The sequence below is a fragment of the Dermacentor albipictus genome, chromosome 6 (genome assembly GCF_038994185.2).
Source record: "Dermacentor albipictus isolate Rhodes 1998 colony chromosome 6, USDA_Dalb.pri_finalv2, whole genome shotgun sequence".
Lineage (NCBI taxonomy): Eukaryota > Metazoa > Arthropoda > Arachnida > Ixodida > Ixodidae > Dermacentor > Dermacentor albipictus.
In genome coordinates, this window is record NC_091826.1 from 4,911,770 (window position 1) to 4,929,422 (window position 17,653).

The window sequence follows — 17,653 nt, forward strand, 5'->3', positions numbered from 1 at the left end:
ATGGTGCGGCTCGACAAGTCTGCTGCACGATCCCATCCGGACACGTGAAGAACACACAGAAACAAACATGGCTGTTCGACCAGAAAAAAAAAACGCATCTTGAGATAGCGAAAACACATTGCCTTGATTGGTCTGCAAATCATCAAGTACGGCTATTGGCGACATGCCCCATAGTAGAATCTCTCGAGTCCCACAATCAAGTGCAGCACTGCATTAACATAGGAAATCTATACCTAAAATAGAAATCATTAGTTGCGTGGACCAGTACAGTGAACTCAGCTCTAAAAATCTGTGCTCCAATCTCAGCCAAAACCGAACTAACACCTACAGGGTGCAACATTTCACCTCCAACGCCACAAAAAGTTTTTTTGCGATCCCATACCAACATAACTTCCTGTCCTAAGCAATCTTTGAAGCAAAGGCTCATAACCGAAATAGTGGCACTATTAGCGACCAGAGTAGTAGTATTTACACAGTGTATACACACATGCACCTTGTTCTTTAGCATAACAATAGAAGGAGAAATTGGCGAATCTGACCGTGCCGTGACTGCACCTCCATCGGCTGGACCAGCTAGTTTCCCAGCTGTGACGGGGAATGTGACCAACGCCGAAGCAAAGATGGCAAACAGCGCATTTGGGTTAGCAACAGTGTAAGGCTACACTCGGAGATAGGGGACTCATCGTGCGATTGGTACAAACACAGTTTGCGCAGAGGATGGACTCCAAATGGCATAGGCACATCCTTAAGCCCACAAACCGGGTACACTGAAAAACGTGTCACATGCTACAGGCGGCTATAACAATAGCGCGCAATATGTCCTCGGGAACCGCAGACGTAGCAGACAGGCAGGCTGCAGTTGAAACTAAATGGTGCAGGCACGCATGGCGCCGGGTATGCTTCCGCAAGAGCATGTCGTGCCATAGAGTATTCCACAGGAACACGTTGTGGTGTTGGAAAGTACTCAGTAGTATCACGACAGACTGCTGAGGACTGGCAGCAACCGAGATCATCCTAGAGGGACCAAAAGCTTGTGTTGTTTAAGTGTGGTTCTTCAGATGGCGGTCGGTGCTCGACACAACATTCTCGCGAGCAGGGTGGCGGTGGTTCGGAAATGAACTCATCAATCGAGCATCGATAACCAGCATCTACTCCCTCAAGTCGTGCTAAGTCATCTTGAACTACTCAACGTACAATCGAGGTGATGTCATCTTAGGCAGCGACGTCCATATTTCTAACTGTGGTGACATTGTCCAAGCGCCCAAACTTCTTTGAGATCTTTCGGGTCTTCAAGCCTGAAACGCGCGACATTGCTGCCTGCATTCGAAAGGAGTGTTCAGGTTTTCTTTCTTTGTTAGAAAATTGCAGACGTCTTCAGCTATGCCTTTTAACAAATGTCCTACTTTGCTTTCATTGGACATATTAGCGTTTACAATTCAGTAAAGCTTCAATATTTCGTCAATACATGTTGTACCCGTTTTGCCATGCAACCAGGCTCTGCACGAGAGCGTGTGTTCCACTTTCTTCTTTTTGGAATTCGAGTCGCCAAAGCAGAATTAGAATTCCTGAACAAAGGTACCCAAGTAGTCAGCACGCATTCATGATTATGAAACCAAAGTAGAGCGATACTGGCGAAAAAAAAAAATTCAATGTTCACAATCTGTGCTGATGTACTTCCCACATTTCATTCATGTCATTCCCAGTGTCCATTTCGGTGCCTATGTATGTTTTCGATGTTCTTTCCTGTAACCCTTTTACTGCCACTTTGTAGAGGGGGCTGCGGGCTCCTGTAAAGCTGCCGTTTGTTCGTGCAGCTTTTACTTGCAGCCTCCTTCATCTTCCTTGATGGGAAATAAACATTATTATTATTATTATTATTATTATTATTATTACATTATGGTGGCTTACTCCTTCGTAGTGCCTCAGCCCCTTCCCCTGTTTTACCTGAAGATATGCATGGTTACAGAGTCCAGTAGGTAGGCAGCCTTGGTCTCTGGCTGACTTGATCAATGCCCTCTTCGCTATGTTCGTTGAGCAGCCTGCTTAGGCGTCGGCCATGCTTGTTGGTTCTGGTGGTAGTCCGGCCAGACATCTGACTCTTTGAAGATCTTGTAGGACTGGGTTCTCCAGGGTGCCTGGCACCCCACACCTCCTCCACAGTTGTTATGGATGTAGAATGGATTTACAGTAAAAAGGGTAGAGAAGAGGAGGGATGGTCCGAAAAAGCTGATCCCCAAAACCTCACACCGCTTCTTCCTCTTTTACACTCCTCCAGTGCGGCGTTAAAATATCAAATGCGCTGTGGACCGTACAAAGGATGACATGTGGTTCTTCATAAACAGCTGTAAAGTGCTGTCTGAGAGCAATGACAATGGACATTAACAAAGTTCCATCCTGTGAAGGTAACGTTTGCTTGCTTTGGGTTTTTCTGTTTGCCAGAATCGAAGACATGATATCTATTTCTTGCTAAAAGAATCCTGACTGCATTCAATTTCTGCTTTGTTCAGGAGCTCTAATTATTTTCTACTTCAAACCCATTAAAAGTGGGTGCAGGACCAATTCGACGAAAATGCCATTGTTACAACCAATAATTGTTATAACCGGGTCGCATGTGTGGGGATGCGCGACTCTCACGCATCCCCCGATATGTTGTTTTCCTGCACGACTCGCGTGGCCTGGCGCCCGTGGCGGTCGGAGTGGTACAAGCGCGGTGCGAGAGATGGCGCGAGTGTCGCGCCGCTGCGGAGTTGCTTGGGTGCGGGGAAGACAAGGCGCTCTCTATTGGAATTAGGGACAGCAAGCGGTATGGACGTGCCGGGCCGCGCGTGCGCCGACCCATGCTTCTGCGAGACCGTCTCACGTGGCCGCCTTGGGATGCGCCACCGTTCACGTGACAGTACACGCGAAAGTACAGGCGTTGAGATCCAGCATGGGGCGAACATATTCGCTCGCTATCCGGTCGCGGTGAGTCGGACTTCTAGATTTGTCGCACGCCTATTGGCATGTTTTGTGGATAGCAACTCGGCTAGCAGGCATTGATCTATGAAAGGTGGAATAAATGCCCTTGTGACTGGTTGCACTTATGTGTTGTCGTTCCTTTGTCCCAAGAGCACGGAGGAGACCCCACACATGAAAAAATCAAAATAGAGGGATGGCAGAGCTGATATGAGAAAACTATACAGGCAGTGAGGCAGCTACCCCTCCCCTCCACCTTCCTCCACCTGGCTCCTGATTGTGTTCGCTGGTTTAACTGCTTCCTGGGCGCTCTGAACGCGTGTAACAAGCCGCGGCTGTCGGCGTTAAAGAATGGTACTGCTATAACAATTGCAAAGAGGTGTCACAGGTGGCAAGTGATAGGCGAGCACAGTTGAGGCATCACTTTGGTGGCCCCAAAAGGGGCCTTTTAATAACTGCGAGAAGGCTGCCACGGCAGCCTGTCAGCTTGAGAAATCCAGAAGAAACGCTGAGATTGCCACAAGCATCTCACCACATACTTCTCACTGGCTTGCACAAGAAAATCATATGTCCGTAAGCCATGTATGCTTTACGCGAAGCTTGCTGGTATCCTTCTCCAAGGCCTCCAAGCGCTCCACGTAGTGCAGCGAAAAGTTCCTTGCGTAAACAAAGCCCCGGAGGGACTGAATCATGCCGGGCCTCCTGTGAGGACAACGTTGAGGCAGCCTGCCCTACCACATCAGCGCTGCCGTCGTCGCTGTCATTATCCAATGCAAGCTTGTTCGCGACGATGGTCTCGTCGGTTAGAAGCACTTAGTTTCTAAATCTATAGCCATGCATTTTCTTTTCATCGGCAACATCGCGTATTGCTGATGATCAGCGGGCGGATCAGCTATCTTCCGTTTCAGTGGCGAGTCAAATGAAGTTGAGAAACCGTGCAGCCAGGAACAACTTCAACACAACCAACAAAAACGAACACGAGTGATTACGCTGTTCGCAGAACTGCACTGAATGACGCACCAGTGAGCAACATGCGAGCAATCTGCTTGCAGCACAGTTGGCATGGTCCATTTGTGTTTCGGAGGGTGAGGCGGCATAGAGCTATGGGCACAGCCTATTCGTGGTTAGAGGGGTGGAAGGGCGGGTGAGGAGGGGTGAAAGTCCTTGCATGGGTGCAGCCCTTACACAATAATATATGCTAATTGTCACTGCCACTGTAAATAAAAGACCAAACATGTATTGCAGAATTTTCTCATTTAATGAGCACTGAGCTGTAAAAAATCTGCAGGCACAACCTGGACAAATTACATTTTCAATGCTAGAAAAATCAAATTCCTCGTCGTCTTTTTTTTTTCCTTTTTCTAAGCGCTGGATCTGTCACCTTTCGATCTAAACAAACACTCGGAAGAATTTAACCTGTCATATTTGGTTACACTGTAAATATATTGAAGTAAAAGGCCTTTACACTCTACCGGTGGATTTACCGTTTATTACTTAAGCAGAAGCAGTGCAAAGGAGCAGGGACAGATAATGGCATTGTTGTCTGTCCCTTTCTTACGTCCTGTTTTTTTGCACTTTTTCTGCTCAAGTTATGAACCAACCAGCTCAAATACGCATACTTTGGCAGTTCACTGTTTAATCCTCACTTGCACAAACAATAATAGAATATGAAGTGTTTCGGTAAAAGCTTCACATCATATTTTGTGGGGTCTGAAGTGGGATATCTCACACCGTACTCTTGGGACAAAGGAACGACAACACAGTAGTGCAAACAATCACAAGGGCATTTATTGCACCTTTCATACATCAATGCCTGCTAGCCGAGTTGCTATCCACAAAACATGCCGATGGGCGCGCGACAAATCTAGAAGCCCGACTTACCGCGACCGCAAGCGAGCGAATATGTTCGCCCCATGCTGGATCCCAACGCCTGGTCGTTCGCGTGTATAGTCACGCGAATCGTGGCGCGTTCGAAGGCGGCCACGCGAGGCAGTCTCGCAGAAGCATGGGTTGCCACGCGCACGCGGGAGACGTCCCCGCCGCGCGCTGACCCGCCGGGGAAGAGCCGCGCTGCACGTGCGGCACGACCGTCGCCCTCGCTGTCTGGAACCCAACAGAGCGCGCCTTGCATCTCCCGCCGAGGGTAACCCCGCAGCCGCGCAACACTAGCGCCATCTCTCGGACTGCGCCTGTACCACTCAGACCGCCGCGTGTGCGGCGAAGCCGCACTACAGGAGACGCGCTATGCGGGAAAAACATCAGGGGAGGCGCGAGGGTCGCGCATTCCCACATCCCCCCAACCTTAAATCACTTCTTATTCCGGCGAAACATGTGACACGGTCTAACATTAACCCGTGCTTCGCGAACAAGATAGTACATGCAACAGTGGTCGCGCCGAAGAAATGTCTACACGCTGTCCATAACATGCGAGCCGACTGTCCTTGGGTGCACCGCTGGCGTCCGCCGGTCACAGCAGCGGCTTTGCAGCCTCGACGGCACGATCCCAGGCCAGGACTCCGGAGACGACGACGCAGTAGTCGGTACGAGCAAGCGTCGCTCGCGCCGACTCGCCCTGCTGGCGGGAGCCGCAGTAGCTGTCGGTGACCGCCGGCTCTTTTGTCCGCCGCCGAGGGTTGTGAGCTGGATACAGGAGGCCGCCGAAGTCGCCGCGCCGATCTGGCCACAGCATCACCATCGCCCGGGGTGTCTCGATCGTAGTCCGGGGCAGCAGCGCAGACGATGTGCAGGTGACGGCAAACCAGGGGTGACTCCAATCACGCTGCGTAAACTCAACACACTCGGCAAACACTAAAGTAGTGCAAGGGAGAGGAATTCTGCATGCGTATCGCCCACGTGGTACGATGTTCAACTCGGCTAGCAAAAGATCGGGCAGCAACTCAGATGCTAAGTTCACGTGAACGAAGCTCGCTTCCTTGAGTCGAACGAGTAATTTCAATTCGTGCGAGGCTAAATAGAATGAGGGAAGCAAATTGCAACACCTCAACGCCACGGTCCACCAGGTTGTGTCCCTCCACGTGCGACAGGCAGCTTCGTAAAGCTTTAGGCCTAAAGCGTCGCTCCTCTGACAACAACCGGCATCCAAAAACAACATCCAAAATGGGCGCAAAACAGGCAGCCGCGAGGAGACGTCAGCTCTGTGAGGTGGACCTACTCCGCTCGATGCACACAGCATCCGAGTTGACGGCGCCCACCGTCCCTGACGGTGTCGGAGCGCCCGGTGCCAGGCCGCAATACCAGTCAGCCTGTAGTAGCACCCGTGGCCCGCGGCCACCCGGCTCCCAGAGCCGCGACTTCATCAGTCAAAGAGATAGGAGAAGCTATTTACATAAGAAATACGGACCACCCACGAGGCTTCCGTACTCACTCGCTTCAGGCTTGCCACTGCTCCGCGGGCGCTCAGCCTCGCTCTCCCAGGATGCAGACCACGTGGCTCTCGTACCAACGAATGCCATTAAAAAAAACTTGCGAAAAGGCTTAGTATGTTGACATGTTCAAACTCACTACAGCCACCGCCGCCTCGCTCAAGAAAGCACGCCGCTGACGCTAGCGATCAAAATCCACGCTAGGCCTACGCTTCGGTTCAAACAAAGGTCTCGAACGAAGCAACACTTAAAATTATCGTCCGATGCCCCAAGAGCCCCACGTTGGGCGCCAGATGTGGGGTCTGAAGTGGGATATCTCACACCGTACTCTTGGGACAAAGGAACGACAACACAGTAGTGCAAACAATCACAAGGGCATTTATTGCACCCAATGAAGACAGGACATGCCTCATGAGATGCTGTCAGCGATTCTATGGTAGCCGAAGCCTGTAAATACTGTAATACAGTAAAACCTGGTTAAATCGTACAAAGTAGTCAACTCAAATCCCCAACTTAGCAGCCATTGAACATAATGTGTTTTGTATCCTGTGGGTTGCACACGCACCCATCTTCCCCCGCACCGTCGCGACGAGAGCCGGCATTGACAGGAGAGAGGCGCACTATGCCCTCTCCCGATTCTCCCTTGCTCTCACGACGCGCGCGCGCCCTTCCTCCCCGACTTGCGGGCAGGTAGCTGACGGGCGAGGAGGAAATTCCCCTCGCCCAGGTAAAAAGGTACAAAACAGTGCGACCGAGGGAGACCCTCGCTCTCTTAGGCCGGACTCTTAACCTGCCGGACAGGAGTACCTGCCGCAACCCGCGAGTGACCACGTTTGCCTGACTATCCCGGGAAACGAGGCCAGCCTATTTATTACTATAACAGAGAGGACGTCCCTCTGCCAGTGTTCTTTACTGCCGGTAGCAATAAACATTCTTACAGTTGACGCCGCTGGTTGCCTTATTCGTTTGAACCCGATGTAGCCGCGATTCCCCCGCTACGGGTTGGGGAGTAACACAAAGCAACTGCGTGGGGCTAGATCCAGAGCTCGCCTACAGCCCTAGCCGCATGCAGAGTGGAACCCCCACAATCCGCATCAACAGTACCAGTTTATTGCATACGTATCGGTAAACACGTAATGTTTCCATTTTTCGTCGTGCAAACACGCCGGTGCGTCATCTCCATCGGGTCGCATGGCAGCACAAGCCTCAGAGATCGGAACCATAGATCAGAACAATGGCCTCCAAGCACCCTGTGCGTTTGCGCGTGAAGCCACATTGACATCAACATCATTACGGCACCAATTGTAGCCATTGTAGCCATGCCAGAAAGCGTTGCAGTGTCATGCAAACAGACTCGCGTCGCCCGCATCCTGCCGAAGCTCAGATAAGAAAGACACCGGGTGCTCAGCATAGAAGCAAAATGAGACATCGTTCGTGCTATCGAATGTGGCACGAAGAAGTCGGTGCTGGCATGCAACAGGGATCTACTGTTGACTATGGTGTGTGGCATTTGGACCGCGAAGAGATGTCGGCTACGAGGTTCGACTTTTCGCCATCCTTGCCTCTGTTGTTGCCGAAGTGTCGCCTAGAGACAGTGATAAGAATGACTCAGAAAGTGGAAGCATGGGCGATTCAAGCCCGACAGCGGCAGAAGCTGTGTGTAACGTCAGCCCCTATATCGTGTGTGACGAAAAAAAGGGGGGGGGGGGGGGGGCATAACTGCGGGTGCGTTCCATAACGAAAATTTATTAGCAGCTGGCATGGTCACTGGACCACTCGTCTTCACTTGTGCCATCCTCCTCACTAGTGCTACCATCGTCATTGCTGCTACGGTCCCACTGCACGTCGTTGTCCAGAGAAATTCTGAATTTGCATACCTACATACTAAGTCCACACCAAAAGCACCCAACCACACATAGACGTCACGGAGGCTCTTTTGACATGTCTGGTTGGCGTAAGTTTGCAGCCTTCTGCCGCCAGCCACTCTTGGCTTGCTGCCACAGGTGAAAATTTTGCTTAGCCGCAGTCGCCACTCTCGCACCCCCCATTAAAAAACATCAAACTTATGGTCCACTGCGTAGTTAATTGTTTCTTCAGCATAAAGGATGGCAGCCCTCTTGAACGCTTCTGTGAACAAGCGCTGAATCTTAAGTGGACTCAGAGAACTCATGACGACTGAGGAAGCATGGAAGTAGCACGCGGCCGGCAGTCAAATCGAACGCATGAAACTAAAGAGCTACAGGAAAACAGAAACACGTGAGCAGTGTCTGCTCTTCCATGAACTACCAATACTCCCTGCAAGCGCCGCTGTTCTGAAGGTGCCGCCGCAAATGGAACAGCGGCACTTCCATGAACTATCGACACTCCCCCCCCCCCCGCCCCATAATTGCTGTGTGCACTGTAAAACTCTAAAAAATGTTGAAAAACCCTTCTAAAATGTGAACAAACGTGCTGGATGGCAGAAAGCTACGGGTAGGGCCGTAGAGCAAACATAAAATTGTAACTATGTTGCAGCTCCCCTGATATCTCGTTGGTCTCGCTTTTTTTGCGGCGCCATGTTTTGGTTTCGATTGTAAGTCAACCCCCCACCCCAACTTCAGATTTCCAAATTTTAAAAAATATGTTGACTTACAATCGTGTAAATACAGCAAGCGCTACAGGTGTCCAACCTAGCCCTGACAAGATTAGTGCTGTCAAGGACTTTCCGGTGCACTTGTCTACTAAAAATGTTCAGTTTTGTGGGATTATGTTCATACTTCTGCCATTTTACACACAGTTTCACCATCGTAGCTCGGCCCCTAACTGACCTTCTAAAGAAGGTCGCCCCCTTCTCGTGAGGCCACAACGAAGCAGCTGCATTCTCGGCACTGACCAACTTGCTTACTTCATCACCTATAATGGCTCACTTTGACCCATCCGCGAGTACTGAATTTCAAACAGACACTAGTGGGCATAGATTCAGCGCTGTCTTCGCTCAGCACCAGCATGGCCAAACGTGTTATTGCATATGCCAGCCGCCTTCTCTCCATGTCTAAACGGAACTATTCGATCACAGAACGCGAGTGCCTTGCATTGATTTGGGCTGTCACAAAATTTCGCCCGTATTTGTACGGCCACGCATTCTCGATTCTCACTGACCACCACGCTCTTTGTTGGCTGTCATTGCTCAAGGACCCAATCGGTCGCCTTCGTCGGGCTCTCAGACTACAGGGATATACATTTGAGGTAATTTATAAATCTGGCAGGCTACATCACGATGCCGACTGTCTTTCCCACCATCCAGTGGACCCTGCTAGGATCATGACAATGATTCCTGTGTGCTCGCCATATCTGATTTACGCAACATCGGCACCGAACAGCGTCGGGATGAATCCCTAAAGCTCACCCATTCAGCAATTCTCTTCGCACGTTCCGAGCCTTCTCTAAGCCCGTATGTCCTAGGCAATGAATTTCTATACCGTCGCAACATGAAACCTGATGGGCCGGAATTTTTGCTAGTTATTCCTCCACACCTGCGTACCACCATTCTTCAACATCTATGCACTGCTCCAACTGTGGGACACCTCGGCGCCTCACACACCTACGGCGGCGTGTGATTGCGGTTCTTTCGGCCTGGCTTGTATCGTTCTGTGTGCCAATACGTTGCTGCCTGCAAGCACTGTCAACGTCGCAAACGTTCTGTTCTTCCACGGGCTGGCCTGCTTTAATTGGTCAAAATTCCATCAGAGCCCTTCTTTCCCGTCTGCCTTGACTTGCTCGGACCTTTCCCTCATCCGTATCCAGCAACAAATGAATTGCCATCGCAACTTTCTATATGACCTGATATGCCATCAGGCGCGACATGCCCAGTAGCTGCCCTACAGACTTTGCAGACTTTCTGCTCAGTGACGTCATTTTTGAACACGAGGATCTGCCCCAGCTTCTTACGAATCGTGGCCACTGTTTCCTAGTAAAAGCCATTGATGAAATTGTTCGTAGCTGCTTTACGTAACATTGCCTTAAGACAGTCTACCAACCCCAGACTAACAGTCTTACTGAGCACCTCAACCGAACTCTCATTATGCTGTCTATGTACGTCCCTATTGATCACTGCGATTGGGGCACCACGCTACCCCACAATAATTTTGCTTACAACTTGTTCCGATATGACACCACTGGCTAGTCACCATTCCTTTTCCTGTGCAGCCGCAACCCTGCGTGACCCTTCGAGGTGCTCATTCCTGCTGATCCCCCCGTACCCACCGCACATGCTCAGGAGGTCATCTCTCAAGCCAGAATAGCTCGCCAGGTTGCTAATACTAGGCTATGTGCGTCACAGGCCTCCCAAAAAGAGCGCTACGATAACCAGCACAGCGAAGTCAAGTACCCTCCTGAATCTCTGGTCCTACTCTGGACGCAGTCTCGACGCGAAGGACTGTGCGAGAAGCTCCTCCTTCGCTATACCGTACCCTACAAAGTTTTCCATAAGCTCAATGACGTTGACTACCTCGTCACTCCGCTCCTGCATCGCCTGCCTTCTTCTACATATACTATTGATGTTATCCATGTGTCGTGACTAAAACCCTACTTCACCAACATGATGTTACGAGGCATTGCGTATGAGCATGCCATTGAAGGACCACTTCACTCTGTGAAGAGAAAGCAGACGGGACGTGCCGCATGATGTCAGCGATTCTGCGGTAGCAGCAGCCTGTAAATATTGTAATATACAGTTTCATCTCTTCCCCGTGTACTCGTGAATCCCCGTGACAATATTTAGGCAACCACCTACATTACTGAAAATTCACTTGAGAGTTTTATTGACTATTTCAGTGACATTGCAGCAGGAATTCTGTGAAAATTTTGCGAGTTGTTGGTCTGAGTTTCGTGACATGCTCAAAGAAAGTAAGCAACATTGCTTTTCTTTATGTGTAATCAAAGAAAGGTATCTTAGTGAGGTCCACTTTTTTCATTTGCGTGCTTTATGATGGCATTCAGCGTTGAGATGATGAAAACATCCAGAAAGGAACTGCAAACAATCTAACCCTCTGCCTCCTACCCACAGCAGAGAAAAAGGGTTTTGCGAGCATCACACACTCGCACTTTGCAAGAAAGCATGACTCTTTCGTGAATTCAGAATCATCGCCCATGCTTGTCACAAATGGATATGCCTGCCATCATGTTTCGTTTGAGCATTACAAGCAAAATGTTTCAGGCCTACCCAATATTATCCAAGCCAAACATACCGTGGTAGCTGCTTGCATCTGCAGGTGCTGCCGGTCACGCACCAGGGCAGCGATCTGGTTTCGGATGAGCATGGCCACAATGCGGGTATCCTCTTCCATTATGATACCCGTCAGGGCCATAGCCTTGGCTATCTCGTCGGGGTTGTCATTCTCTACGTGGAACTCAAACTGTATGGCCTCGTTCTCACGGTGCTTGTCCTTGCGTTTCTTGGGATCCAGCACGCGCAGCCGCAGCTCCACCTTGTCAGCACCCCCTGCCAGGCTTTCCTCACGGTTGACAAACTCAACTTTGAGGCCCATGTCCTCCTGGAAGAAGTCCAGCTGCAGAAGCTCCTTCACGGTTGGCCTGCATGCAAGCAACACATATGATGCCACTTGCATGGTTGCACAGTGTGAAGCACGTTCTGCAGGCCCTGTGAGTTGGTGGAACATGTACTGCCTTACTGCCTTACTACAGCACAGCATCTATGCAGCCCGCATTGTTTTGCAAGTCGAATTGTAAATATTTTAGTTCGAAAAACAGGATCACACTAAAAGAAAGACATTAAGACAGGACGAGCGCTCCAGTACAAGCCATTGAGCTACTTCATGCATATCGAACAGTGAATATATGAGCGCCATAATTACGACTCCAAAACGAGTCCTGCTAGAGTAGAGTGTTTTGCAAGTTCACCTTTAGATGCAGCACAGAAGCATTGGCAAACTTCAAACAGCAAGGACTGACAAGCAACACATTGTAATTAGATCACAGCGACCCTTTTAGTGACTTTGCTGTTGCCGATATCAGCTGCGTTTGAAACTTGTCTCAATAAACTTGCTCCAGGCAATATGTTTCTGGCGCATGGTGACTTGTGCTGCCATAAGCAGGCGGTGCAGTTTTCCTCACACTCTTATGCAGAAGTACTCAAGTGCCACCATCTTGGGTTGTTAACATTACCATATTTTAGCATTAGAACAGTCTGAACCATAGAGTTTCATACAATAATTACTAGACGGAACTCTGGCACTAGTGTCTACAGGAGCTGCAATGAGAACAGTTGTACCATCATGGGAATTATGGGAAGTACGTGGATTTGTCTAAACTTCGTCCTTTTGGCTTCAAATAGCTTTGTGACTTTGTAAGCTCCTCATTTTCAACAATGTACTGTGTAATAAATAATTAAACAAACATCATTAAAATTGGCCTACGGCAGGATTTGAACACAAGAACTCTAGCACAGAAGCCTGATATTGAAACCATTAAGCCACAGATGCTTGTATCGACAAGCAAATGAAACGCCCTTATGAATTTATCGCGGGCATGCCACTGCCTTGAGACGCTTGGCATGTTTCGATTTGGCCACCTGGACAAGCACAATTGTTGCAATTAATAGCAATTGTGCATGTCCGCGGCGTCTTCTGCACTTCGAAGAGTATAGATTGCGCTGAAACTTACGACAATAAGATTTATGTAACGTAATATAAAAGGCCATAAGAACGTCTGAATCCGCATGAAGATCAGACAAATCCATGTACTTCCCATCTTTTCCATGGTGGTACCACGACTGCAGTGCCAGAGTTCCCTCTATTAATATTGTATGAAACTCTATGGTCCAGACCACCCCTCGAGCTTGGTTAAAAAACACTGTCCGCAAATAGCATAAGCTGCTCTGAACATCTCAGCCAAATTTTGCAGTCGTGCATGGCACATGGAGCCTAAAAGCTTAGCGAGAAGTAACCTTTTTCTAAAATAGTCTTCTTTCAAATGAGGCCTTCTCCTCACCCATTTCGAAGCTGCTGGCGGCTTGCATATGTTGTCATATGCAAGATTCCCATACATGGCTGCTATTGGCTGATAGCTGACATCAATCAAGAATGGTGTTTGGATCAGTGCACTTCCTCCTAGTATTACTGTGTCTATTTATTGATGCAGTTTAATAAACAGGCTGAACTAAGTGAAAATCAGCATTTCAAATTTTGATAAGAATTACGTACTTCCGAAAGAAGCCGACTATCACCTGCTCAGGCTCGGATGCAGCCCCCATGTAAGAACTAAACTTTGGCCACATTGCTTATCAGTGTCGTAGCAGTTGGGTCTCGCTAATTTCGATTGGTTTTGAACACTCAACTAGCCCTAAACTACATGAAACTTAAGGTCAGACCACACATCGGCTTGCCAAGGCGCACTTCACTGCTGGCCACTCCTGGCTAGATGCCTTGGCAGACATCAATTCGTATTAAGCTACTGACAGTGCTTCAAAATATGCAAGTTGGATGTGGCTACTACCTTTCGGTCAAGTTGGTGCAGGACAAAGCCGATCCACACCTCGTAGCATGGCTTGATTGGAGCGCATTAGCACGAGCCCGCACTCTAGCACTGTCGTGCACATAGCAAACATTGCGCATACACACTACAGTTGCATCTAGCTGCACCTGGTGTGTAATGTAGATACCTCGGCTGCCATGGGGTGCCGCGACAAGCCCGCTCACTGAGCTTACTGTAGGTCACGGAGGAGAACCGCATTTGACCAACTTTAGCATGCTGTAGGCGGCAAAATTGTAGAAAGTGCCGTTTACGTGAATATCCTAATTCATAGATAAATTGCATGCCACAGTGGCGTTCAGAAGGCCTTAAGGGCGCATCCTGCTCCACCACAGCCTTCGTAGTGCAAGGCATTGAGGGAGGTGTTGGAGCGTTGTGAAGGGGTCAAAGGCAATGTTTGAGTGTCAATAACCCCACTTCTGCTAAACGCACTAAAGTACTTTTTGCCGCAAAGTATTTCTGAAATAGTGTAATTTAACTTCAACTGCATTTCTCAACTTTGATTAAAAATGGTTCAGGGGCTCTTCAAGGTCCTATTGTGCAACTTGGGGTATTTCTGCTGGATGTCTTTGCAGCAAGGGCATTTCCACATGTTTTTTCATTGACTGAGTGCCTGTGTTGCACACTGAGCAGGTGACCGTTGTTGTAGGGTTTGGAAAGACCAAGCACCTTTTTGTGCAAGGAAAGCTAAGTTATTTGTGTCCTTTTAAATTGTGCTTTATTTGTAAACCTACAATATCCATTATGTCAATAGAGCGATTATTTAAATATATCAGTAAGAGGCCTCTACCTCTTGCTGGTAAATTCCCCATTTATCAGTCATAGGCACAGGACATTAGATAGGTAAACGATTTACCTCACTCTAGCTTATATTATAGTGTTGCAAAACACCTAAGGTATTTAAAATTGACTTCACAGTTATAGAGAGAATTTGGGACTTTTTTGTCTCACTTCAGTGAAACGCTTCGAATGATTTTGGCAACACTGTCTGTAATTATAGTTCATCATGTGTGATTGATAATCAGATCTACCAATGACAAAGAACTCTTACCGAGACACTTTTAAGTCACTTATGATGCAGTGGTAATCTGCAAATATCCTATATATGTACATCAAGTGATGGTTTCTCTGTACGATCCAGTTGCTTTAAGAGCATACAAAAGAATGTCCGAATGTGCAAAATGTTTTTTTCAATGTTTCAGCCAGGGTCCAGCCTTTGCCACTGATCTCTTTTTCTCTCTCTCTTTCTCAGAGAGAGAATGAGAAAGGGGCTTAAATCAACGGAGAAATGCAGCTATGGTGCAAGGATGCACATCAAAGTGGTGACAGGCCTTTGAGGCCTAATATCCTGTTATGTGTTACCCAGGCCTTAGACCCACCAAGCAGGCACCTTTCCTTGGCAAGCCTGCTATGCAGGGAGCCTTCCCGGTCCACACCTCTGCATCATCCAGTCTTCCCCCTCCGCCTGGTCCTTCTGTGCCACCAGTCTGCTGGTGACCAAGGGAACTGATGTCCCTGGGTCCTACCTACGGTGGCCAGTTTCTGGCATGGGGGCCACAAACACCTCATGCCAGCCTTTCCCCCTGCTGCCACAGTTGCCAGTCACAGTGACCAGTCCACCCAATCAAGCTATGGCCCCTGCCCGAGTATGGTCACCCTGGCTACCACAGCTTACCTAGCTGGCAGTCCCGGCCAGCTGTTCTTGTCACCCTGTAAGCAAGGGAGCCTGGCGACTCTGGCAGTGGGCTACTGCAGGTAAATGGCAGCCTCACCTGACATGTTCCTGACAGCCCAACTTGCCTATCCAGCGAATTTCAATTGTTGCCAGCTGTACCATGGTGCAGTTACGCCCTGCACTACCTGGGCTGCAGTACCTCCCTCCTAGAAGCGGACCCTTCCTGGTTAACAGGACTTCGGTGATCGAGGCAGGACCACAAACCCACATCAAGAAAAGTGACGTCCTCGCCTCTTCTCATTGCTGTGGCACCTCCTCCCTGACCAGGCCCTAACAAAGATTCCAATGCCTTTCCGGGCATTGCCCCATTGCTTAGCCCGCTTTGGTTGAGTGAGCTTTGCCACTTGGGCTCAGTCCACCTACATTGCAGGCTGGCATTGGTCTTCAGGAAAATGGAATGGGAGGACCAAGGTGCCTTCCCGCACCTCAACTCCCAGCTCACACATGGTGCCAAGCTCAATCTCCAGGAACCGCCACCCCAATGGCAACATGGCAGACAAGGCTATCACACCAGAGCTGCTTTCCCGCGCAAACTCTGCTTCTCCCTCTTGGGGTCAGTCACTGCACGAACACACGTAATGGGAATGCGCCCTGACTAGCCTCCCAATGTCAACCCCAAGGCAACTTTTCCACGTGAGCTCTCTTCCACTGAGCGCTTAGTCCCGCGGCAGGTGTTCACAGGCCCACAACTTGAGCACTCTCGTGGGGAGCCTTCACCCGTAAGTGCTGTGATTGTTGCATTGTGGTGTCTCTGGGGTTGTGAATGCATGTTTATTAGCAAATCTGCAGCTTTCTCTGCACTGTGCCAGAGAGTCAACGAACTTAGCCATAGTGCCTCTGTGCATTGCAGAGAGGAAGAGCATCATGCCTTTTCCATAGGGTAAGCCTCGTGCAAACCCATTTCTATAAGGTGCATTAGCATCATGGTCTGGCGAGTTTTGAACTTCGTCGACCTCCACGATGGCGTAGTCCAGTTCCTTCCTATTGTAGTCTGAGGTGTTATGGCACAAGCCATTCCAGTAAAGATTCCACTTGGCCAGTAGGTTTTGCGGCAGTCGATGTCCATTCGTCAAAGTTTGCACCTTCAGAGCAAACCTCCTTTTCTGTTTGGCCAAGCTCACGCATTTGACCCCACGTCCGAGGTGTTCAGTGCTGTTAGAACAAAAAGAGGTGGGAGGGTGCTGTGCGTTACCTCATTTTTGCTTGTCGGTACACATACGGCCTTGTTACCAACGCCGCACCTGGGGCCCCAGTACCAGGTCCACCCACACTTCCAAGTTACAGTCCCTGCGAAGCCTGCTGCTCTATACAGGGTGTCTACCAAGTTGGCATTTCCAAATTTTCCAGGTTTTTGCTGAGTGCCTTCGCAAAATTTCCTGAGTGACACAGAACTTTGTTTTATGTAAAGGCGGGCTGACAGCATGTCGCCCGATGCTGTCCATCTCTAGTAAGCATGTTAAAAAATAAAATAAGACTTAATCCAGTTCTTCTAAGTAGGAGTAGTGCTTCTTTTATTCAATAAGAAAACAGAAAGAAGAGGGGGGAGGGGCTAGTGAAATGCTCAGCAAATAAAATGTCTGTGAAAAAAAAATAGTAAAACCTATTGTGAATAGAGTCGAACATTCTCAAACACGAATAAAAAGCAGATGCATACAGAAGCAAATATTTTTGAATATGAGCTATTTCTATCAATTGATTACAAGTTCATTGGTATGATGTCTGAACTCTCACAAGTGAGACTGTCTCTCAACAGCTGCTAAGTCCCCCTCAACTGTCCAGATGTACTCTCAGCCCACACATAATGCCTCAGTATTGCATTTTGCTGCTCGAAAGAGTTTATTTTGGTGTGTATGAGGGATACCTGCATCTTGGCATTAGCCAACATTGTTTTCTGAGCTTAAGCTCCTTGAAAGAAGCAGCGGCACGCTTCTTTTCCCATTCAATGCTCAATGTGTAGGTCCTTTCTGTTATTGCCTTCCATCCACAGCGCGTTCACCCCACGGACCATTTAAAGCATCTACATCATCAGTTGTACAGACAACGTCGAATTTTT

General features: G+C 49.0%; 1 protein-coding gene across 11 annotated transcripts in view; it reads right to left on the bottom strand.

The window, feature by feature from the left end:
- The window catches only part of Wnk (Wnk kinase), a 540,152-nt gene that overhangs the window by 370,638 nt on the left and 151,861 nt on the right, over positions 1-17,653 (bottom strand). For all 11 annotated transcript variants that reach the window (XM_065456126.1, XM_065456128.1, XM_065456129.1 and 8 more), the window contains exon 6: positions 11,564-11,909. In XM_065456126.1, coding sequence (XP_065312198.1) covers positions 11,564-11,909 — 346 coding nt within the window. The remainder of the gene's footprint in view (positions 1-11,563; positions 11,910-17,653) is intronic.